The sequence below is a fragment of the Brassica rapa genome, chromosome A09 (genome assembly GCF_000309985.2).
Source record: "Brassica rapa cultivar Chiifu-401-42 chromosome A09, CAAS_Brap_v3.01, whole genome shotgun sequence".
NCBI lineage: Eukaryota > Viridiplantae > Streptophyta > Magnoliopsida > Brassicales > Brassicaceae > Brassica > Brassica rapa.
In genome coordinates this window covers 37,447,872-37,471,102 of record NC_024803.2, presented here as the reverse complement: position 1 = coordinate 37,471,102, position 23,231 = coordinate 37,447,872, and the positions used below count along the sequence as shown (strand labels likewise).

General features: G+C 37.2%; 3 protein-coding genes and 1 non-coding gene across 5 annotated transcripts; 3 read left to right on the top strand and 1 right to left on the bottom strand.

Annotated features, from left to right (window-relative positions):
* The first annotated feature begins 42 nt into the window (after positions 1-42).
* LOC103841933 (40S ribosomal protein S27-2) lies at positions 43-1,133 on the top strand. The gene is made up of 4 exons (XM_009118522.3): positions 43-210; positions 398-499; positions 702-730; positions 824-1,133. Exons 1-4 carry the CDS (start codon positions 208-210, stop codon positions 942-944), a joined length of 255 nt encoding a protein of 84 aa, XP_009116770.1. The 5' UTR covers positions 43-207; the 3' UTR covers positions 945-1,133.
* A 326-nt stretch (positions 1,134-1,459) lies between these two features.
* On the top strand, positions 1,460-9,473 carry LOC103841932 (cytochrome P450 76C3). The gene is made up of 4 exons (XM_009118521.3): positions 1,460-3,517; positions 3,790-4,300; positions 4,386-4,670; positions 8,956-9,473. The coding sequence occupies exons 1-4, from the start codon at positions 3,150-3,152 to the stop codon at positions 9,283-9,285; spliced, it is 1,494 nt and encodes a 497-aa protein (XP_009116769.1). The 5' UTR covers positions 1,460-3,149; the 3' UTR covers positions 9,286-9,473.
* On the bottom strand, positions 1,462-1,542 carry TRNAL-AAG. The gene has a single exon. It is a non-coding gene; the product is annotated as a tRNA-Leu (tRNA).
* Positions 9,474-9,719: 246 nt separating the features above from the next.
* Positions 9,720-22,434, top strand: LOC103841931 (BEACH domain-containing protein C1). 2 transcript variants are annotated; one of them, XM_009118520.3, is made up of 31 exons: positions 9,720-10,132; positions 10,576-12,311; positions 12,412-13,181; positions 13,268-13,954; positions 14,055-14,189; positions 14,292-14,396; positions 14,538-14,651; positions 14,740-14,816; positions 14,947-15,028; positions 15,135-15,461; positions 15,537-16,141; positions 16,411-16,495; positions 16,582-16,776; positions 16,861-17,418; positions 17,506-17,649; positions 17,772-18,221; positions 18,309-18,451; positions 18,554-18,623; positions 18,705-18,788; positions 18,860-18,916; positions 18,990-19,058; positions 19,131-19,217; positions 19,301-19,417; positions 19,493-19,627; positions 19,738-19,822; positions 19,985-20,105; positions 20,175-20,271; positions 20,346-20,793; positions 21,219-21,928; positions 22,012-22,134; positions 22,223-22,434. In XM_009118520.3, exons 2-31 carry the CDS (start codon positions 10,589-10,591, stop codon positions 22,268-22,270), a joined length of 8,451 nt encoding a protein of 2,816 aa, XP_009116768.2. In that variant the 5' UTR covers positions 9,720-10,132; positions 10,576-10,588; the 3' UTR covers positions 22,271-22,434. The 2 variants fall into 2 exon arrangements, with proteins under 2 accessions (XP_009116768.2, XP_033135725.1); XM_033279834.1 differs by having other exon boundaries at positions 9,720-12,311.
* The last annotated feature ends 797 nt before the right edge of the window (positions 22,435-23,231 follow it).

Here is a 23,231-nt window from a genome sequence, read left to right as displayed (position 1 = left end):
AAGCGCGAGAACTGGGCTTTGTATTATAAGGCCCAACAAAAAGTAAAATGAAAGAGAACGAAAACCCTCTAGCTCGTCCCGAAGGTTCTAAAGGTCAGATTGTCGTGTGATTATATATAAGGAGACGATGTGGTAGCCCTAAAAAACTCTATCGCTTATTGTTGTCGCTGCCTGCTATCTCCGCCGTCTCTTGAGATTCTTGCGAAGATGGTTAGTACTCCTTCTTCTTGATCTCTTCCTTCCATTGTGTTAAAGCATGATTCTTAGGTATTAAATCTCGTTTGCGTATGGGGAATATAGCTGATTAGGAGTGTTGTTCTCGTGTTTTTGACTCTTGTAAGCTTAAGTTAGTTTTTGTGTTATGTAATGGAATTTAATTGTTTTGAATATGAAACAGGTTCTTCAAAACGATATCGATCTGCTTAACCCACCAGCTGAGCTCGAGAAGAGGAAGCACAAGCTCAAGCGTCTTGTTCAATCCCCCAACTCATTTTTCATGGTACTTAATTTTAGATTGTTTAATTTGATTTTCTCATTAACTCTAACCTATTAGTGCTTGAGCATTTATATATCTATTTCTTTTGGTTATGTGGTTAATATTTTTAGATTTTCTTTTTAGAATTGTAAAATACAATTGCTTGAATGTTTATCTACTGGTCTCTCTGATTATGTTTCTTGTTGTTGTTGAACATTTATTGTAGGATGTGAAATGCCAAGGCTGCTTCAACATGTAAGCTCTCATCATTTATTTTTTTCTCCTTTGATATTTACTTGGATGATGAAACTATAATGAACTAATGGGGTCTGTCTTTTGGTATTGCAGCACTACTGTGTTCAGTCATTCGCAGACCGTTGTTGTATGCGGAAACTGCCAGACAGTTCTGTGCCAGCCTACAGGAGGAAAGGCAAGGCTCACGGAAGGATGCTCTTTCAGGAAGAAGTGAGATGATTTGAAGCTTTAATCAATCATTAAATCAGTCATGGCCGGTTTCTTTTTGTTTTTGTTTTTTTGTTTGGATGTTGTGGATCTTGCTTATCTGTTTTGAAAAGCAACTCGTTGGAGTTTAGAGGAAGAAACCTTTGTTGATTTTGGATTTTAATGTTATTACCATTTTAAAGGTTCTTTGTTTCGAGATTGTCTCTGGATCACATGGAAACTAAGTAATAGAAAAGAATTTTAACTATGAACGAAATTTATGAATAACCAGTAATACGATCGTAAACTAGTATTCGGAGTAAACTTTCTTGGGCACAAACTCATAGATCACTGATTAATAAGTAAGTAATAGCGCATACGGTTTTAAAATAAATTAAGTGGATTACATTTAAGAGCTATTGGCCATTTAAATCCACCAAAAGTTGGATAATTTGCGGAAATGTAGCATTAGTGAGTCCATTGATTGCATTTAATGTATGTGATTACTCTACGATCCTTGACAAATTAAATTTGCAAAAGATGAATGTTGACAGTGGGATTTGAACCCACGCCCTTTCGGACCAGAACCTTAATCTGGCGCCTTAGACCAACTCGGCCATATCAACTTTGTTATTTCAAAAGTTTCAACTATATATTAGATAATGAGTTATAGAACAAGTATAGCCCAACCTTGCCCAAACTTTCAAGCTTAGCATGTCTTTCTTTTGCCAATTATTTTGTCTAATGAAATCCGATTACTTAAATACAAAATTTACAACTGGGTCTAAAAGTATATATTAGCCCACACTTTCAAGCTTAACATGTCTTTCTTTTGCCAATTTATTTACACGCTCGGTTTCCAATTAATAATATGTTATAATCGGAAACGAAACTGAATCTAAAAATCACTTTTTAAAATTGAAATCTGATTACTTAAACAAATAAATAAATAAATAACATATTATACTACATCAACAGTTAAAGATTTTCACAATTTAAAAAACTAAAAGGAAAAAAACTTCTAAGAAGTTTATTCTAAGAGCATTTTTCAAATGTCATTGGATCTTAAAATCCTTATGATCTGATTTAAGTAAAAAACTACTATTAAAATAGCAAATAATTTATCTAACAAGAAGCAATATAAATTATTATCATCTAACTTTTAGATCGAATCTGATGAACTACAAAACAAAAAACATAAAATAGATAAACAAAAAAGATGTTAAAAAATCATCAACTAGAATAGTATTTAAATAAAAAGTATTATAGTTTAGAACTTGAAACTACGAAAATTGGGCAAAATCACAATTCATAATCAAATTTACCAATAGAAAAAGAGAAAGAGTTTGAGATTTGAAAACTTATGCCATGAAAGTTCGATTTACATATGAATTTGAAGTGGTTAATGCAAAGACCTCATACTATTCTTATCTCTAAAGATGTGGTTTGATGTACATTTTAGTTTTATTCCTCTCTACAAATTTTCTCCATCCTCAATTTGCTGATGAGATTCCATTGTGAAAAGATGTTGAAAAAGATTCAGACAACAGTGAAAATAAGTCCGAAACAACAAAAAACATTTTCATACTTAGTTGATATTATTATAAGAATTTATTAAAGGAAAAACAATTTTATGCATTTTGAGGCTTTTTAAAACTCCAAATCAAGTTTATATTTGTTATATCATTCTCAATTTCTTCATTTTATCTAAGTGGCCACAAAAGTAATGACAAGTGTCACATAGTCTTCAATATATAGTATATAATTTCTAAGTATACTTACATTTTATTAACAAAAACATTTGCCAATGTATCAAATGTGGTTTTGAAAATGCCCTCTTTTGGTTGAACTGAAGTTGTTGATTTTAAAATATACTATACCCGTTAACGCAAGTATTAAAAAAAAAATTTTGAGGTGCGTACTTGCATTAACCGGTATAGTATATTTTAAAATCACCAACTTCAGTTCAACCAAAAGAAGGCACTTTCAAAACCACATAAAATCATTGTATATGGAACACCTAAACAAAATGACAATCAATACTGTATATGGGACAATTAAAGAATCTCTCGTTGCTCGACTTCAACGTGTAACACATCACCATATACACGACAAAATACTAGAGAATCGGTGAAGGGACAATGACACCTGTTACATCCCCCACCTCTTCCAACTGTTAAATCGTTATAAATGCATCGTATATTGTGTTTTTAAAAGTTTAACGAAACATGAGATGGATATCTTAGCAATAGCCTTGTCTCTGCTTCTACTCTGTTTCATCTTCTTCCTTTTCACATGTTCCGGCTACGAAGGAGCCAAGATCTCACCGGGTCCTCCAAGGTTACCTCTTCTTGGTAACATCCTTCAAATCGGTGAAAAGCCTCACCGTTCACTTGACCATCTCTCGAAGATTTACGGTAGCGTAATGACTCTTAAGCTTGGTTGTTTGACTACAGTAGTCATATCATCACCTGAAGCTGCAAAAGAAGTTCTGAAAACACATGACCATGTCTTGTGTTACCGAATCTCCACCGACCCGGTTCGAGCCACTGGTCACCATGAGCGTTCCTTTGCATGGTTACCTCCGTTTGCTCGTTGGAGGTAAAATAACAATATAGCTAGTAGTAGTCGTTCTCTGTCCCTTTTGGTTTTGGAAAATTGTAGGGTTCGGCTGTAAGGTTATAAATTTTACGAAGATTATGAATGAATGGAATTAAAAACTGGAACAAAATGAATTTAATAAAGGAAGTTATGGAATTCTCATTCATGAATTTATCACTACATTCTTTTTTTTCCTATTCCATTTTTTCTTAAATTTTTATCTAAGAAAATTGTAATCGAGTTGCACCCTTCATTTGTTTGTGTATTGTCAGGTTTCTAAGAAAGATCACGACACAACAGTTGTTCTCAACGCGGAGTTTAGACGCAACCAAGGACTTAAGGATGAGCAAGGTGCAAGAACTCATGAGCTTCGTTGACACATGCAGCCAGAGCAGCGAAGCTGTGAACATTGGTCGTGCATCATTCATCACATCTCTCAATATAATCTCTAACGCTTTGTTTTCCATAAACCTCGCTAACTTTAATGACACCGAGACAACGGATGACTTCCAAAACGTGGTGCTTCGGATGATGGAGATCGCTGGAAAATCCAACATGGCAGATTTTTTCCCGTTTCTTGGGTTTCTTGATCTGCAAGGAACTAGAAAAGAAGCGAGGCTATGTATGAACAAACTGTTTAGGGTTTTCCAAAGGTTCATCGATACAAAGAGATCATTAAAGGCTTCAAGAAACAAGGACAATGATATGCTAAGCTCTCTTTTAGACATATCTCAAGAAAAGGAGTCAGAACTCGATGATGATGGTATCAAACATTTACTTCTCGTAAGTCTACTTTTCAAACTATATAGTTAGCAAATTGGCTTCTCTGTATGAGTCTGACCTTTGATTAAATTCATCTAATTGATAGGACTTGTTTTTGGCCGGAACAGACACAAGTTCGAGTACGGTGGAATGGGCTATGGCAGAACTACTTCGGAACCCAAAGATGATGGTGAAAGCTCAAGAAGAGATTAGACAAATGATAGGAGGAAACGACGCCGTTCGAGAATTGGATATCTTCAAACTACCTTATTTACAAGCAGTAGTGAAAGAGACTCTTCGTTTGCATCCTCCTTCCCCTTTTCTCATCCCTCGAACATCGGAGTCTGATGATGTCCGGATTTTCGAGTTCATCATCCCAAAGAATACTCAGGTATCCTCGTTGCATGTTTCATTTTCCATGTATAACAAATAAAAACGAAATTAACCATAAATATATGATAATCTCTAAGGGATTTTTGCAAAATTGACCTACAACTTAAAGTCAAACACAAAACTAACCTTATTTTTTTTTGAAAATTGGTTTTGCCCTATTCACCCCACAAGTTCATATAACTTACGAAAATGCCATCAATTTTTTTTTTTTTTTTTCAAAAATGACATCTTTACTCTCTCACCCTCATCATCTTCAAGTAATTACAAGATTGCCATTGTCATCAATACCACAACCACCATGAACAACCAATTTGAAGCTCTTAATGCTCCTAAAATCGATTTACCCTTCTTCTTTTTCCATTCTTGTGAACTAAACACAACATATCTCTCACTTTCTCTCCACAATGAGCTAAAAAAACCCAAGATTTTGATTCTAAAATTTTTATGGTTCATAGAGTCATAGAAGCTAACGATTATGGGTGGGTGACTTCCGTTTGTGATTCTGTGTGCTTGGAGAAGCCTTATGTATGCTAAGGAACTTATCTCACCAATTTAAGGTATGACATCGAGTTTTTTTCCAGATCTGTTCGTCAGACGACTTACTTGGGAAGTCGTCTGGCTGTAGACGACTTACCTTTCAGTCGTCTGGCTGTAGACGACTTACCTGGAAGTCGTCTGGTCAACGCAGAGGTTATTTTTGCAATTGACTTTGAAATCTGTAACCTGAGACGACTGAAAGTTAAGTCGTCTACTATTGTTTGGTTTCAAAAAAATTCCAAAGAACCTAGACGACTTACATTTCAGTCGTCATAGGTTAGTTTTGTATTTGACTGGATAATTTCAGAAGTTTGACTTCCCCAGACGACTTACATTTCAGTCGTCTGGCGAAAATTAAAATAATAATATTTTTTTAAAGTAAACGACTTACAATTAAGTAGTCATAGGTTAGTTTTGCAATTGAAAAAAAAAACTTCAAGATTTAATTATACACAGACGACTTATAATTCAGTCGTCCACCAGACGACTTAATTGTAAGTCGTCCAGGATTTTTTTCCGAGATTCTGGTCAAACCTCGTAAATTCTGGACGACTTACATTTCAGTCGTCTCGTGGACGACTGAATTATAAGTCGTCTGTATATAATTAAATCTTGAAGTTTTTTTTTTCAATTGCAAAACTAACCTATGACGACTTAACTGTAAGTCGTCTACTTTTAAAAAAATATTATTATTTTAATTTTCACTAGACGACTGAAATGTAAGTCGTCCAAAAAGTCAAACTTCTGAAATAATCCAGTCAAATGCAAAACTAACCTCTGACGACTGAAATGTAAGTCGTCTAGCTTTTTTGGAGTTTTTTTTTAACCAAACAATAGTAGACGACTTAACTTTCAGTCGTCCGAAATAACAGATTTCAAAGTCAATTGCAAAAATAACCTCTGCGTTGACCAGACGACATATAGTTTAGTCGTCTAGACAACTTAGATTGAAGTCGTCCGCGTCTTCTCCACTAGTTTTTAAGTCTTCTACGTTAGTTTTTGAATAACTTGTATTTTTAAGAGTGATAAGTAACTTCAAGATATGTAAAACTCATATTTACAAAATATGTTCTCTCCCTTAGTTTTACTAAATTTGACTAAGTTTTTCAATGCAAACTTATAAAAAATATGATATGCTTTGACTAGTTACTATTGTTTGTTTCCATCTCTTACCAACATTCTTGTTTATTAAGATGAGAAAAAGGCCATTGGAGTTTATTATTGCATATGAGAGATCCAAAGATAAGAAAAAGCTACTGAAGTCTATTATTTCATTGATTTGTAAATGTGTAAACACATTGTTAGCACATTTAATACATTTTGGAAAACATTATTACTGATTTTACAAAAAATTCACAACTAAAAGAGTATACATGCAATTCATAAAACAGACCACAAACAAAACAATTATAGATCATTCATCTACAAAGACAAGCTTGGATTCCACTTGAGTAGACAAGACCAGACAACTTTTAAGAAGTCCAGACGACTTCTAAGAAGTCCAGACGACTTCTAAGAAGTCCAGACGACTTCCAGGATGTTCAGACGACTTTGCCAGAAGACTTTTAGGAAGTTCGGACGACTTCCAGACGACTTTACAGGAAGTCCAGACGATTTTAGGAAGTCCAGACGACTTCCAGACGACTTCCAGATGACTTCCAGACGACTAACAAGTAAGTCGTCCCAGAAGTCTTCCAGATCTGAAAAACCTGCATATTAAATCCAGATCTGAAAAACCTGCATATTCAAAAACGTTCAAATGGCTTAAAAACAGAAAAAATGAGTGGAAGATTAGATAAATCTACCTTTACAGAACACACAAAAATACATATCTAAAAATAATAGATCTACCTTTAAATTAGTGGAAGATGAGTACCAAATAATTAAAAACCTGCAAAAAAAATAGATTAGTAACAAAGACATGAGACAAAATTGAAAAAATCATATAAAGTTTGGTGTTTTCAAGTCAAAGAGATTAGAGTGGGTTTGGAGAGTTTTAGTTTGGGAAAAAAGTAAGAACTTTATACAACAAGAAGTTACCAAATGAACAAAAATCAGACATAAGAACTTACCAAAACGCTCAGAAAAATCCAGACGACTTCCTAGAAGTCCAGACGACTTCCTGGAAGTCCAGACGACTTCCTGGAAGTCCAGACGACTTTGTCAGAAGACTTCCAAGAAGTCCAGACGACTTCCAGACGACTTCCAGACGACTAACAGGTAAGTCGTCCCAGAAGTCTTCCAGATCTGAAAAACCTGCACATCAAATCCAGATCTGAAAAACCTGCATATTCAAAAACGTTCAAATGACATAAAAATAGAGAAAATGAGTGGAAGATTAGATAAATCTACATTTATAGAACACACAAAAATACATATCTAAAATTAATAGATCTACCTCTAAATTAGTGGAAGTTGAGTACCATTTGATTAAAAACCTGCAAAAGAGATAGATTAGTAAGAAATACATGAGACAAAACTGAAAAATTCATATAAAGTTTGGTGTTTTCAAGTCAAAGAGATTAGAGAGAGGTTGGAGAGTTTTAGAATGATGAACATTACATTTTTGTTGCAGCCATTTGAGAGGAGGAGAGAGAATGTGTAAATTTTTCTTTATATAGGGAGACAAAAAATCCAATTAGATTAAATATTTTTGACTCAGACGACTTCCTGGACGACTTACATTTCAGTCGTCTGGTGAAGAAATTAAACAGACGACTTACATGTAAGTCGTCCAGAAGAGTTTAATATTTTTAGCGGGAAATTAAATATTTTTAGCGGGAAACTAAAATAGAAGACTTTCCAGACGACTTACAAGTAAGTCGTCTGGACGACTGAAATATATGTCGTCCGGGTAATTATTCAACAGACGACTGAAATATAAGTCGTCCACACCCTAAACATAACCCTAAACTTAATTATCTAATTAAACACTTCATAAAACCAAATCAAACTTGAAAAGTGTTTACTATACACAGAAATAAACACATATAGGTGAAAACTAATTTTTGAAAAAAACATTTTAGTTTTCCAAAATCTAACCCTAACAATACATACAATACTACAACATATGTTTGCCAAACTCCTAAACCAAAGTATTTCATGATTCACTACTTCCACTCATATATCTTCAAAACAAATCAATTTTATCATATCTTAATTTATATCAGTTAAAACTGTTTATAATTACTTGATTTTTATTTTTTACGCATCAAAATATTTTTTACAAGATTTATAAATTATTTTTAAAATAAACTGGTACCACGACTTACACTTCAGTCGTCCAGACGACTTCCAACATCTCAGACGACTCAGACGATTTACTGGGGCTATATTCGTAAAAATGGCTTCTGTTTTTTTGTTTGGTCACAAGGGGCTGAGCTGTAATTTCACTAGGCTTTTAGGTTAGTTTTGCATTTGATTCAAGTTTGGGTATAAGTTTGGAATTAAAATCAAGTTGTGGGTTAGTTTTGGCAAAAACCCTAATCTCTAATGTGTTATTCTATTTTTAATGGTGGAGTTGAGAATTTCTCCAACAATTTTTTTATCAGTTGTGATGTAAAAAGTGGAAGTTGAAGTAAAAAGTGGAAGAATGAATTAAAAATAAAATTATTATTTTATTTTTGGAATAATCTCATTTTTATTTTCTTAGAAGGAAAACAGAAATAACTAAACTGAATATCTCTAGTGACTATATGGTTGGTTTTATGTTGTGTAATTACTCCTTTTTGTGTGTTTGGAACAAGGTTCTTGTGAGTCTATGGGCGATAGGACGAGACCCAAACGTGTGGGAGAATCCAACTCAGTTCAAGCCTGAGAGGTTTTTGGGAAGAGAAATCGATGTGAAAGGCAATGATTTTGAGCTGATTCCATTTGGAGCTGGAAGAAGAATTTGCCCAGGATTGCCACTAGGTTTTAGGATAGTACATTTAGTTCTTGCGTCTCTTCTCTATGGCTTTGACTGGGAGTATCAAAATGGCATCCTTCCTGAAAATGTCGATATGAGCGAGGCCTTCGGCGTTACCTTGCACAAAGCTGAGCCACTATGTGCAGTGCCTATCAAGAAGCATGTTTGACTGACATCATCTTCGTTTTTATATTTCTCAACTTATCTATAGGTAATTATAGTGTTATCAGGTCATGTACTCATGTCTCGATCTTGTGAAGTATACAAATAAATTTAAGAAGGCTAGAGCACGAGATGTTTTTTTTTTCATGTAAGTCAAACATACCTTAACATAGTTAAGGGTTATTTTTCCAAACAGTTTTACTTTGGCTAAAACTTGATTTAATAAGATGGTAAGTTGACAAAAAATTCTTAATATGAGAATTACTTTAAATACCATAATTTAGATACTATTTTTAATATTATTTTCAATCAAAAATATTATAGCATTTGAGTTTAGAATTTAATGATTATTGTTTATGGTTTAGTATTTAGGGGGTGAGATTTGATTTATAAATTTAATTTATATACATATTTTAGAAATGAATCTTAAACATTTATAAATGATTTAGATTTAATATAGCCTCTTTCATCACAAATTTAAAGTATTTATGTAAATAGATCTCTTTTAATTAAATTTAGAAAGTGATATCAAATTTATGGTTAAATTAGAATTCTCCATTTAATATCTACTATTCATATTAAGTGAAATCTCTTTTTCATAAAGTGGATGTTTCAGAAACGGTGTCGTTACAAAACTTCCATTTAACCACTCATCTTGACTGGTCAAGAGCAGAGGCAGGAGGAAGAAAGAAAAATTTAATTACCATTCTTAACTTTCTTAATGTGTTGCGAAATTGCTAAATCAAACATCACTCCCTCTTTCTCGCGCGCTCCATTCTCCGATCGTCGCTTCTCCTCCCGCATCGTAGTTGCTTCTCATCGCCGACTAGATCCGTTTCTTTCTCCGACTCTAGGTGAGCCCGATAATCTCAGTTCCTTTCCCATTCGTTTTCTTAATCAGATCCTCCCTTAAAGATCTGCATGTCTAGACCAGATCTCGTGTTCTGTTTTCATGTAGTAGATTTCTTGTGGTCGGACGTGAAACCTCATCAGTTTACACGGCGTTTTGTCTTGTTGTCGGACGTGAAATATGTTTTTTACGTTACATGCCGTAACCGTTACGAGACTATTAGGTTAAATTATGTTACCGTGTTACCCACGTTTTGTGATCGTTCCCCATTACTGGCTAACCCTTGTTTTTCACATTGCGTTTTGTCCTGTCATGTGTACCCTAATATGTTTTTACGTCACATGCCGTAACCATTACGACTATTAGGTTAAATTACGTTACCGTGTTCCCCACGTTTTGTGATCATTTCCCATTACTTTACTTGTTAACCTTTTGTTTTTCCCCTAGGTTGTTGGTAAGCATGGAAGAAGAAGACGAAGAAAAGAAGTTATCCAAGGGACACCTTGACGATGTTGCTGATAAGCATGAGAATAGAATAGATGCATTTGATATAGGGAACCCTAGTTTCCTTGCTGATGAAAACTCTCAGGCAGGTTTACAAGCGATTAGTTCAGTGGACGCAGTCCTCAAAGACGACCATTTCGAACAAGTTTCACTAAGAGAAGAAACGACGAGTATAGACTCTCTGGCTCAATCACCAAAGCCAAAGGCTACAATGCAAAACGTTTCTCCAGAGCTGTTGCATCTAGTTGATTCAGTCATCATGGGCAAGCCTGAAAGCTTACACAAACTTAAGAATCTCGTTAACGGTGTTGAGAAGTTTGAGCCTGGGGACGATCCAGAGACTACTGCTTTCCTTGTCATTGACTCTCTTCTCGCTACCATGGGTGGAGTTGAGAGCTTTGAAGAGGATGAAGATAGCAACCCACCTAGTGTCATGTTGAACTCTCGTGCCGCCATTGTATCCGGCGAGCTTATTCCTAGCCTTCCTTGTGACAATGACAGTGTTAGCTTCATGTCCCCTAGGACACGCATGGTCCGAGGATTGCTTGCGATACTACGTTCTTGCACGAGGAACAGAGCTATGTGTTCAATGGCGGGGCTGTTATGCGTTCTATTGAGATCACTGGAGGAGATACTTTCAAAGGATCATAACATGAAGTGGAACGCATCACCTTTGTTTCAATGTATACAACACTTAGCTGGACACTCACTTAACGTTGAAGATTTGCATAGATGGCTTCAGATTCTTAAAACATCTCTTTCAAGCCCATTGATGAATGCTTTGGAGAAGGCAATGAGTGGTAAAGAATCAAGAGGACCTGCGTCTAGCTTTGAGTTCGTTGGTGAAAGCTCAGGGCTACTTGGTCCAGGAGAAACTCGTTGGCCTTTTACTAACGGCTATGCATTTGCAACTTGGATCTACATTGAATCATTTGCTGACACGTTAAACGCTTCAACCGCTGCAGCTGCCATCGCTGCTGCTTCCGCGGCTAAGTCAGGAAACACGTCCGCTGCTAATGTACATACTGGTGAAGATACTGATCACATGCCACGTCTCTTCAGCTTCTTGACTCCTGATAATAACCAAGGAATAGAAGTTTATTTCTACGCACAGTTTTTAGTAGTTGAGAGTAGTAATGGTAAAGGAAGTAAATCTTCATTGCATTTCACTCATGCCTTTAAGCCTCAGTGTTGGTACTTCATTGGCCTTGAACATACATGTAACCAAGGACTCTTAGGTAACTCAGAGAGTGAGTTGCGTCTCTATATCGACGGTTCCTTGTATGAGACTCTTCCCTTTGAGTTCCCTCGTATATCAAAACCACTTTCTTCTTGTTGCATTGGTTCAAATCCTCCCCCTCCTCCTACAACTCCTGGTAGACAGCACCGTCGTCGTCGCCAGTGTGCTTTGTTTGCTGAGATGGGACCAGTCTATATCTTTAAAGAACCTATTGGTCCTGAAAGAATGACAAGATTGGCATCTAGAGGTGGTGATGTTCTGCCTTGTTTTGGCAATGGGGCAGGTCTTCCATGGTTAGCTACAAGTGACCATGTCCGAACTGCGGCAGATGAAAGCTGTCTTTTGGATACAGAGATTGGAATACACATTCACTTACTTTACCACCCTTGTCTACTTAATGGACGGTTTTGTCCGGATGCTTCTCTGTCTGGAGCTACAGGTACCATTTTCAGTCTATACTAAAATATTTATATCCGTGCATGAATACGCGAGAATGCTCAGTGTATATAGTATTGAAAAATATTTTTTTTTGGGTTAAGGTACTTTAAGAAGACCAGCTGAAGTGATTGGACAAGTCCATGTTGCAACAAGAATGAAGGCAGTGGAGTCTTTCTGGGCCTTAGCTTATGGAGGACCCATGTCTTTGCTTCCTCTAACCGTTAGCAATGTGGTTAAAGATAGTCTTGAGCCATCTTCTAAAGATATCCCATTATCTTTGACAACATACTCTCTAGCTGCACCTATCTTTAGAATCATCTCACTTGCTATCCAACATCCTGGGAACAATCAAGAGCTCTCTCGTACTCGAGGCCCTGAGATTCTTGCCACTATCCTTGGTTACCTTCTTCACTCACTTTCATCCCTTAAAGTAGAAGATGAGGAGCTAGTTGCTTCCATTGTTTCGGTTTGTCAATCTCAAAAGATCAATCATTCACTCAAAGTGCAGCTCTTCCGGACACTACTATTGGATCTAAAGATATGGAGTGTGTGCAGTTATAGACTTCAGAAGAAGCTGTTGTCGTCTCTTCAAGATATGGTCTTCACTGAAGCAACAGCTATGAGAAATGCTGATGCTATTCAGATACTTTTAGATGGGTGTAGGAGATGTTACTGGACAATTCAAGAGAAAGACTCTGTGAACTCTTGTTCTCTAGATGGGGATGTGCGTCACATGGGTGAAGTTAATGCTTTGGTTGATGAGCTTTTGGTGATCATTGAGCTTTTAATGGGAGCAGCTTCTCCTTCCTTTGCTTCTGCTGATGTTCATCGGTTACTGGGCTTTATAGTTGACAGTCCACAGCCAAATCAGGTGACTTACTTGTAGTAGATGTCATTTCTCAGATCTTTTTGAATATTTTTGGCTCTGACATAGTTCTGTTGTTACCTCTATTTCAGGTTGCAAGAGTATTGACTCTCATGTTTAGGTTGGTTGTACAGCCTAATTCTGCAAAGGCTCAGACATTTGCAGAGGCATTTATCACATCTGGTGGGATAGAAACACTTCTTGTTCTGCTCCAGAGAGAAGCTAAAACAGGTGATGACAATGTTGTAGAATCTGTGGCTAAGGATGGAACAAGCTTGCAGACTGATCATAGTGAACATGATCAGGACAATGAGCCTAGTATGTTGGAGCAGCTGGATTCAGTTCCACAAGAAACTCATGGTCATGATGATACTGTAGAATCTTTGAAAGAAACAGATTCAGTTCAACAAGAAAAAGTTCCTTGTGAAAGTGACTCAGTTACTATCTCAGAAACCATGACTGTTGATGACAGAACATCCTCTATTTCTGAAGCCTTGTTTAGTAATAACACAAGGAACAATGCGAGAAGCAATGTTGATGATAGTGACCGGGTAGTGGTTGGGATCATAAGATTGATAGGTGCCTTGATTTCACAAGGGCACTTGAAACTTTCACTCGGTGCTGAATCTGATGTCATGAGTAACCTCATGGGTAGTGGGAATGGAACAATGTTTGATGATAAAGTCTCATTGCTTCTGTTTGCTCTGTTGAAAGCATTTCAAGCAGCTCCAAACAGGCTGATGACCGACAAGGCCTATAAATCTTTGCTTGGTGCTTCGGTATGACATGTTTTCTCTTTCTTTTTAGTTCTACTACACTTACTATTTCAGTTTTTGTATGAGGTTAAAATGTATTGCATATGTTGGCTCTTTTTTGTAGATTAAAGCTTCATCAACTGAAGATGGCCTGAAGTTTTATGATTCGGTTCATCGTTTTGAACATCCTCAACTGCTCTTAATCCTCCTGCGTGCTCTACCATTTGCATCTAAGGCTCTACAAAATAGAGCACTTCAGGTATACTTTGGTGCTTACCCATGACTACTTTAAAGAAGGGAGAGTATGCACTAAAATGCAATTGCTCAAAGTTTCTTTCTGAACTCACTTTTTCTATGTCAGGATATTCTGTTTTTGGCTTGTACTCATCCGGAAAATAGGGGCAGTCTAACAAAAATGGAAGAGTGGCCTGAGTGGATCTTGGAGATTCTGATCTCAAACTACGAGGTATGACTGTCTTTTAAAGTTTATCTCCATTGTTGGCTATATGTAACTATGTATGCTAGCTTGATAGGGTAAATTGCATTTTTTATCTGGCAAGTTATTGGAGCATGTTCCAGTAAGACTGACTATTCTTTGTACACACAGAAGGATGCAGGGAAACAGTCTGCTTCACCCGGTACTGCTGAAGTGGAAGATCTTATTCATAGCTTCTTGATCATAATGTTGCAATATTCAATGCGTCAGAAAGATGGTTGGAAGGTATTTTTTTATTTATTTAATTGTCTACCATATTAATTCATTTTCTCACCTTTTTTCAAGCTCAGTTGTACATCTCCTTTTCTTACAGGATATTGAGGCTACAATTCATTGTGCAGAGTGGCTCTCTATTGTTGGTGGGTCAAGCACTGGAGAGAAACGAATAAGGTATGTTCATGCACTTTTTTTTTTTGTTTGTGATGGTTGTTAGTTTGTGAAGGTATCTTCCCATGTACTTTAAGAGATACATGTTTCTAAGTGATTGCTTTAAAACTTCTTGTTCACATACCTTTTGAAGGCGTGAGGAATCTCTGCCAATATTCAAAAGAAGGCTTCTAGGTGGATTGTTAGACTTTGCCACCAGAGAACTACAAGCTCAGGTAACTCCTGTTTTACACTATAAACTTTTTTTCTTTGCTTTATAATAATCTACAAGATTTATAAAGACATTAAGGTTTGTTTCACCTGTGTTTTTTCAAACAACAGACTCAAGTTATAGCTTCAGCATCTGCTGGTTTCGCAGCAGAGAGTCTAGCACCAAAAGATGCAAAGGCTGGAGTAGACAATGCTGCTCAGCTTTCAGTGTTTCTTGTTGAAAATACAATTGTGATTTTGATGCTTGTGGAAGATCATTTGCGACTACAAAGCAAGCAAAACTGTGCTGCTAACGCAATCGATGTTTCCCCATCTCCTCTTTCTCTTGTTTATCCTATTAACAACCAATCACGCACATTGACAACGGTAGTAGAATCCTCAGAGGTTTCTAGTAGCCGTGCTTCAGTGTCCAGTGATTCAGGAGGGGTTCACTTAGACGTAAGTAGAAACTACTCTCAACCACTTCTTATTATCTGCTGAGAGCACTCTAAGTTATTTTACTTATTTCTTCAGATACTTGCTTCAATGGCTGATCCAAGTGGCCAGATTTCTACAGCAGTAATGGAGCGTCTAGCTGCCGCAGCAGCAGCTGAGCCCTATGCATCAGTTTCTTGCGCTTTTGTTTCATATGGAAGCTGTACCATGGACTTAGCTGAGAGTTGGAAGTACAGGAGTAGATTATGGTATGGTGTTGGTCTCCCTCCAAAACCAACTTGTTTTGGTGGTGGTGGAAGTGGTTGGGACTCTTGGAGATCTTCTTTACAAAAAGATGCTAATGGAAACTGGATAGAACTTCCACTGGTTAAAAAATCAGTATCCATGCTTCAAGCTTTGCTATTAGATGAGTCTGGACTTGGAGGTGGACTTGGAGTTGGTGGAGGGTCTGGCACTGGGATGGGAGGGATGTCAGCTCTTTACCAGTTGCTTGATAGTGATCAGCCTTTCTTATGCATGCTTAGAATGGTGCTCTTGTCTTTGAGGGAAGAAGACCATGGTGAAGATAGTCTGTTGATGAAAAATCTAAGTTCTGAAGATGGTTCTTCTGGTGGAGTGCAGTGTCCAGATCCTGTCCAATCAGATATCAGTTCTCAGCTCTCACCATCAGCTTTATTGTGGAGGTAACATCTTTTTCTGCTTGCTCATATTCTATACACACTCTTGTAGTTTTAGAGTCTTCACACAGTACCAAAAATAACCCTATTTTTTAATACATAATGAAAAATTATTATATATAGTAATTATCTTAATTAATATGGGAAAATTGAGAAAAAAACTATAAAGTTACATGAAAACACAAAACTACTATTTTCTGTGAAACAATAAAAATCTCAAAACTACTATGATTATATACATAAGCTAAAATGACTGTTTTTTTTTAAATCTCCAGTGTGCTCTCTCCGGTTCTAAACATGCCAATATCTGATTCAAAGAGACAAAGAGTCTTGGTTACTACATGTGTTCTATATTCTGAGGTTAGTTCTGCCCTATATAAGATTCCCATGCTTTGTATTATTTTGTATGTTTTTTTTTTCACTTTCTGAATCCAATTCTGTTGCAGGTATGGCTTGCTGTCAGTAGAGACAAAAGGCCACTAAGAAAGCACTATCTAGAAGCTATTTTACCGCCATTTGTTGCAATTCTCAGAAGGTGGAGACCTCTTCTTGCTGGCATTCAGGAACTTTCCACCGGTGATGGTGTGAATCCCCTAGTAGTTGATGATCATGCTTTGGCTGCTGATGCACTTCCCATTGAGGTAACACAACTCTGTTCACAAGGTTTTAATTCAACTTTGTTGTGTGTTACTAAACTGTGATGTTGTTTACTTTGTTACCCCTAGGCTGCCCTCTCTATGATATCTCCAGAGTGGGCAGCTGCTTTTGCATCACCTCCTTCTGCAATGGCACTAGCCATGGTAGCCGCAGGAGCAGCTGGTTGGGAAGCTCCTGCACCACCAGCGCCTCCAGTACCACCAGCTCTTAGGAGAGACACTTCATTACTTGAACGTAAGACTACAAAACTTCAAACCTTTTCCAGCTTCCAGAAACCCTTGCAGGCTCCAAAAGATGACACACCAGGTAGACCAAGAGATAAGGCTGCTGCAAAAGCGGCTGCTCTGGCTGCTGCGCGAGATCTTGAACGTAATGCCAAGATTGGTTCTGGGAGAGGCTTAAGTGCTGTTGCCATGGCCACGTCCTCGCAGAGGAGGACTATCAGTGATATGGAGCGTTTACAGAGATGGAATGACTCTGAAGCCATGGGAGTAGCGTGGATGGAGTGTCTTCAGCCAGTGGATACAAAGTCAGTTTATGGGAAAGACTTTAATGCCTTGTCTTACAAGTTTATTGCTGTGCTTGTTGCTAGCTTTGCCTTAGCACGGAACATGCAAAGATCTGAGGTTTGCTCTCTCTGCTCTTGTCACACTTTTGTTTTTTCTTTTCTTGTGGAGACTATACACTCTAATCCACATTCAACTACTCACTAGATTGACAGGCGTATACGAGATGATAATATAGTGAGAAACCGCTTATGCATGGGAGTTCGTGGTTGGAGAAAACTAGTACGTTACTTGGTAGAGATGAGATGCTTCTTTGGATCCTTTGGAGACCATTTATGTAGTCCTAGCCAAGTAAGACACAATCATGGTTCTAAAAATTGGTTTAGGCGCAAATGATCATAGCTAAAACGATTTTCTACGACTCAAATCGGTTTAAACCGTTCTAAATCCGTTTATCTAAATTACATATGCAGGTGTTCTGGAAACTGGATTCTATGGAAAGTTCTTCGAGGATGAGACAGTGTTTAAGGAGGAATTATTGTGGTACTGATCATCTTTATGCAGCAAGAAACTATAATGATCAGACAGACAACTTGAGTTCTCCATCAACAGTACAGTTTCTTGCTGCTGAAGCAATATCAAAGGAGATAATGATGTATGAAGATGATGAACATGATGGAGATGAAGATGATCTTGAAATAGAGGGAGATGTTGGAGAACACAAAAATGAAGAGAGGATGTCTGGTTCACTTGAGGATGCAATACAACTATCAACTGGAATCAGTGATCCTAGACCATTGAGTGACCAGGATGTGGTGCAGGATTCTAGAAAAGTAGTTCTCAAGGAACTTGATGAAAGGATTGTTCTTGAACTTTCCTCTTCTATGGTCAGACCACTAAGGGTTGTGAAAGGAACCTTTCAGGTGTGCTCTAGTACCATTACCTCTTTTAACAGTTTAAACAAGTAGAATGTTATGTAGCTTCTGATGATTGTCTTCTACATTTGTTAGATTACAACAAGGAGAATAAACTTTCTTGTTGACATCAGTGAAGGCCAACATGTGGATGGTAAGTCAGATGGCTCAGAATCAAGAAACCAAGAAAGAGATCGTAGTTGGCTAATGTCTTCTCTTCATCAGATTTATAGAAGAAGGTACAGTTTCTAATCAACTTGTTGTCTCTAGCTCACTATTTTACTCTTTTTTTTTGTTATGTTGTTATAGAACATTTAGATGATCTATTTGCTAATATACAGATATCAACTGAGAAAGAGTGCTCTTGAAATATTCATGGTCGACCGTTCAAACTTCTTATTTGATTTTGGGGTATCTGAAAAAATACTCTCTCTGTTACATTATATTTTTTTCTCTTTCAAGTTTCTTTCTGAACTCTGATGAACACTATAGAACACTGAGGGAAGAAGAGATGCATATAAGACTATTGTTCAAGCAAGGCCTCCTCATTTAAACCATATATACTTGACAACTCAGGTTTGTGTTTTTTGTCCACCTTAAAGTTTCTCTTTGTGCTGCAAAGCTTACATAAATGGTTTCTGTTTTAGAGGCCAGAACAGCTTTTGAGAAGAACTCAGTTAATGGAACGATGGGCTAGATGGGAGGTAAAACAAAGCATATCATTCACTCACAGCATGCTATTTCGTTTTCCTCAATAGTAACACTTTCTGCTTGCAGATCAGCAACTTTGAGTACTTAATGCAGCTCAACACATTAGCTGGACGTAGTTATAATGACATCACTCAGGTAAAATCTCGTGCTAGTGTTAGTATCATCTACGTTTTTGTGAGCTCAATATAACTATGTATGTATTTGCAGTATCCTGTCTTCCCATGGATTCTGTCTGACTATGTATCAGAAGTTCTGGACCTTTCAAATCAATCTAACTACAGAGATCTTTCTAAGGTAGTACTACTTGTAGTTTGGCTCTATGACTTTGGTGCATTTAAATAGATAATTGTCTGTAATGTGGTTATGTATATGTTCAGCCAATTGGTGCACTGAACCCGGAGCGGCTGAAGAAGTTTCAAGAACAGTATTCAAACTTTGAAGATCCAATCATCCCCAAGTTCCATTATGATTCACATTACTCTAATGCTGGAGCAGTAGGTTCCATTATCTTTGGTACATTATGATGGTCCATGCAGATGGTTTATTATGTGTTTAATCTCATGTGATAGGTGTTGTATTATCTAGCTAGAGTGGAACCTTTTACAACCCTTTCAGTTCAACTACAAGGTGCAGACCGAATGTTTTCAGACATTGCAACCACTTGGAAAGGAGTTCTCCAAGATATGAGTAATGTGACGGAGCTGGTAAGAGTTAGTTTTTCCCAAAGCACCAAACCAAACATCTTTAATCACTCTCATCTTCTTTACAGCTGAAGAGTGTGGCCATGTTCATGACACCTCATTTTATTTTGTAGGTTCCAGAGTTGTTTTATCTTCCTGAGCTGCTGACCAACGAGAACTTGATCAACTTTGGTACAACACAGTTGGGAGAAAAGCTTGGTATGAATTTTTTTTTCCATGTGTTCACTTCCTTGTCCTAGCAAAATATTACTCCTGAAATTAGTGGTCTAAACGAAGCGATTTTTCTATAACGATATTTTAAAATATCGATTTCTTGAACATTTCTTTTTATTTTTTCTGATGTTGTTCTTGATTCATCAGGTTCTGTAAAACTTCCTCCTTGGGCTAAAACTCCTATAGACTTTGTACACAAGCAACGAATGGCTCTTGAGAGCGAGCATGTCTCCGCACATTTGCATGAATGGATTGATCTCATTTTCGGGTAGGTTTCCTCCTTTATGCTTAGTTTCAAGTAAAACAAGTGTAGACACATTTTCTGTGATTGCTTTAGGCATAAGCAACGTGGTAAGGAAGCTATACAGGCGAATAATGTTTTCTTCTACACTACATACGAGGGGACTGTTGATATTGATAAGATCAAGGATCCTGTAAGTCATCTTTGTTGCACCACTCTTGAAAGTTACTCTGTTTACATGACTTGCATGTTGGATCTTTGATGAAGGTACAACAACGAGCTACTCAGGACAAGATAGCTTCTTTTGGACAAACACCATCTCAGCTATTGACTATGCCTCACATCAAAAGAATGCCTTTAAAAGATGTCCTTCATATGCAGACCATCTTTAGGAACCCAAAAGAGATAAAACCATATCATGTTCCAACTCCAGAACACTGCAACTTACCTGCTTCAGCCATCAAAGCCACTTCTGATAGTGTTGTGGTCGTTGACATGAACGTGCCTGCAGCACATATTGCACATCACACGTGGCAACCTAATACACCTGATGGCAACAATGCTCCTTTCATCTTTCATCACGGGAAGGCTGGAGGGGCACTTACACGCATGTTCAAGGGTGATTCAGATTACCCTCAAGCACAAGCATTTGCTTCGTTCGGAATCAGAAGTTCATCAGTCACTGCTATTACTAGCGATGGAGAAGTTATAACAGGTATGCAGGTTTTAACTAAAGATATGATTTAATTATGCCTGTGGGGTCAAGTAGTTCGGTTTTCGGTTAGTTTGGTTCAACATAAATCATACCTATTAATCTGAATAAAGTTTGGTTTGGTTTTTGAAATCCTACTGAAATTTCTAATTTCGGTTATATTTTGTTAAAATTTTGGATAAATAGGTTAATTTCAGTTAAATTTGGTTAGTTTAGTTTGAAATTTGGTTAATTTGGTTCGGGTTTTTGGTACTGTTTGGTTATAATTTTTTTTTGGTTTTATAGACAACCAAAGTAACCGATTACCAAACCGAACTTTTTAAAAACCTAATCGAATCGAACCTAACTCCTAACCGAATATTTGGTAATCCCAGCCCTGTTATGATCTATGTTCAGGTCTGATGATTGATATAATGTATGTTGATTAGGTGGACATGTGGATAACAGCATCAAGCTAGTCTCATCCGATGGAGCAAAAACACTAGAAACAGCTTTTGGTCACTGTGGTCCTGTAACATGCTTAGCTTTATCTTCAGACAGCAACTTCCTTGTGACAGGTTCACGAGACACAACTCTTTTACTGTGGAGACTTCACAAGGGAGTCATTTCTCAGACAAGTGAGTCAGAACAGAACAAAAGCTCTGAGACAGTACCTTCCTCCACAAGCAACACCAAGAAGCGTCGCATTGAAGGGCCAATTCAAGTGCTCCATGGCCACTTAAGGGAAATTATTTGTTGCTGTGTTAGCTCAGAACAAGGGATAGTTGTATCGTCCTCTGAGTTATCATCTGATGTGCTATTGCATTCTATAAGGAATGGTCGACTAATAAGAAGGCTTGTTGGCGTCAAGGCACATGCTCTTTGTGTTTCTTCTGATGGTGTTATAGTGGTGTGGAGTAGATCAGATAACTCTATCACTACCTTCACCATTAACGGAACTCTCATTGCCAAAGCAAAGCTTCCTTCCTCATGTACCATAAGCTGCATGGAACTATCCATAGACGGCCAAAGTGCTGTGATTAGCGTGAACTCATTCTCCGACACTGTTGAAGAAGATTCATCAAGTGGAACCAATGAAATTGAGACCCTGAACATCCCATCTCCTTCAGTTTGCTTCCTCAACTTATACACTCTCAAGGTACTATATACTATTCAAACGCTTTAGATGGTTCTTGAATGATATGTTTGCTTGACAAAAACAAAATGTTTCATCTTATGTAGGTATTCCATGTGATGAAGCTTGGTGAAGGCCAGGAAGTAACAGCAATGGCTCTGAACACAGACAACACTAACCTCTTAGTTTCCACTGAAGATAAACAGTTGATAATCTTCACCAATCCTTCTGTAAGTTTTCGTTAATGGCTACCATTTTTGATGCTAGTAAGATGGTTTTTTTAAATCAGCAACTACTTTTGTTTCAAACTGCTTGTAGCTAAGCTCAAAGGTGGTGGATCAGAAGCTGAAGCTTGGCTCTGAATGAAAATGCAACCGACCCTTTTTCATAAGATTCTGTTTGTTGTTTGTGATGAAATAAATAAAGATTTAGAGTTGAAAATATGTTTTTATTCGTATAAAAAGACCGTTGAAGATCAGATCAAAAAGACAACACTCAGTGCACAATTTTGCATTGTGTTTTTTTAGTCTCCACACCATCCACAAGTATCCAGCACAAAACATGCTCCTTTCCATATATGGGTATGAGGGTGTATTTGAGCTGCTACTTCAACCTTCTTGTTGCATATGTAAATAAAATGGGAGTCAGGATCTTCCAGAACATAATCATGTGGCAACATTCCTTCACTTGTCAAAGGTATAGCTTCTAGACACGGTTTCGCTGAGGAGCTACTACTGTTTCCTGGCTTTTTAAACCCTGGTCTTACTGCAACGGAATGAAAAGGGCTCAAGCAAAGAATGCAGTTTCATACTCTTGCAAAAGAAGGTGGAAGCTTACGTAGTATATATAAGGAGATGTTCCAGTTGTATGCAGAAGGAGTCAAATGATGCATTCTCACTTTGGGATCACCGTAGGTTATCTAACATTACACACAAGTCAATGTTTAAGTTTCCAAGTAAAGATGGGAATGCAAGTGAAATTATATTTTACCAAGAAACAGGTCCCTCCAGGTTTAATCAGCCTGTATAAATGAAAAAGAAAGAGTAGGTTAATAAATATATGTTCAATATTAAAACGTGAATGAATCCAATAATGGTCAATTGATATGATGATCCATGACATTAGGTGGTGCTAACTATAGATAACCTGCTAACTTCACCCAACATTCTCGTAGCACTTAAGGACAGGCCCAATAGAAATCATGTGAAGGTGAGGTAGTGAGTGACACGTGACCCGTGTGTGCTCTCACACGTGCAGCCTCTTCTTCCTTATTAACGGGCTTTTAAATAAAGGAATAAAGCCTCATCTTCGCCTACTAGCACTAGTA

Coding starts and splice junctions, on each gene's coding strand:
- LOC103841933 (XM_009118522.3), top strand. Junction 500..701: donor CCCCCAACTCATTTTTCATG/GTACTTAATTTT, acceptor CATTTATTGTAG/GATGTGAAATGCCAAGGCTG. Junction 731..823: donor TGCCAAGGCTGCTTCAACAT/GTAAGCTCTCAT, acceptor TTGGTATTGCAG/CACTACTGTGTTCAGTCATT.
- LOC103841932 (XM_009118521.3), top strand. CDS start 3,150: ATGGATATCTTAGCAATAGCCTTGTCTCTGCTTCTACTCTGTTTCATC. Junction 3,518..3,789: donor CCTCCGTTTGCTCGTTGGAG/GTAAAATAACAA, acceptor GTGTATTGTCAG/GTTTCTAAGAAAGATCACGA. Junction 4,671..8,955: donor TCATCCCAAAGAATACTCAG/GTATCCTCGTTG, acceptor GTTTGGAACAAG/GTTCTTGTGAGTCTATGGGC.
- LOC103841931 (XM_009118520.3), top strand. CDS start 10,589: ATGGAAGAAGAAGACGAAGAAAAGAAGTTATCCAAGGGACACCTTGAC. Junction 12,312..12,411: donor TTCTCTGTCTGGAGCTACAG/GTACCATTTTCA, acceptor TTTTGGGTTAAG/GTACTTTAAGAAGACCAGCT. Junction 20,272..20,345: donor TTGATAAGATCAAGGATCCT/GTAAGTCATCTT, acceptor TCTTTGATGAAG/GTACAACAACGAGCTACTCA.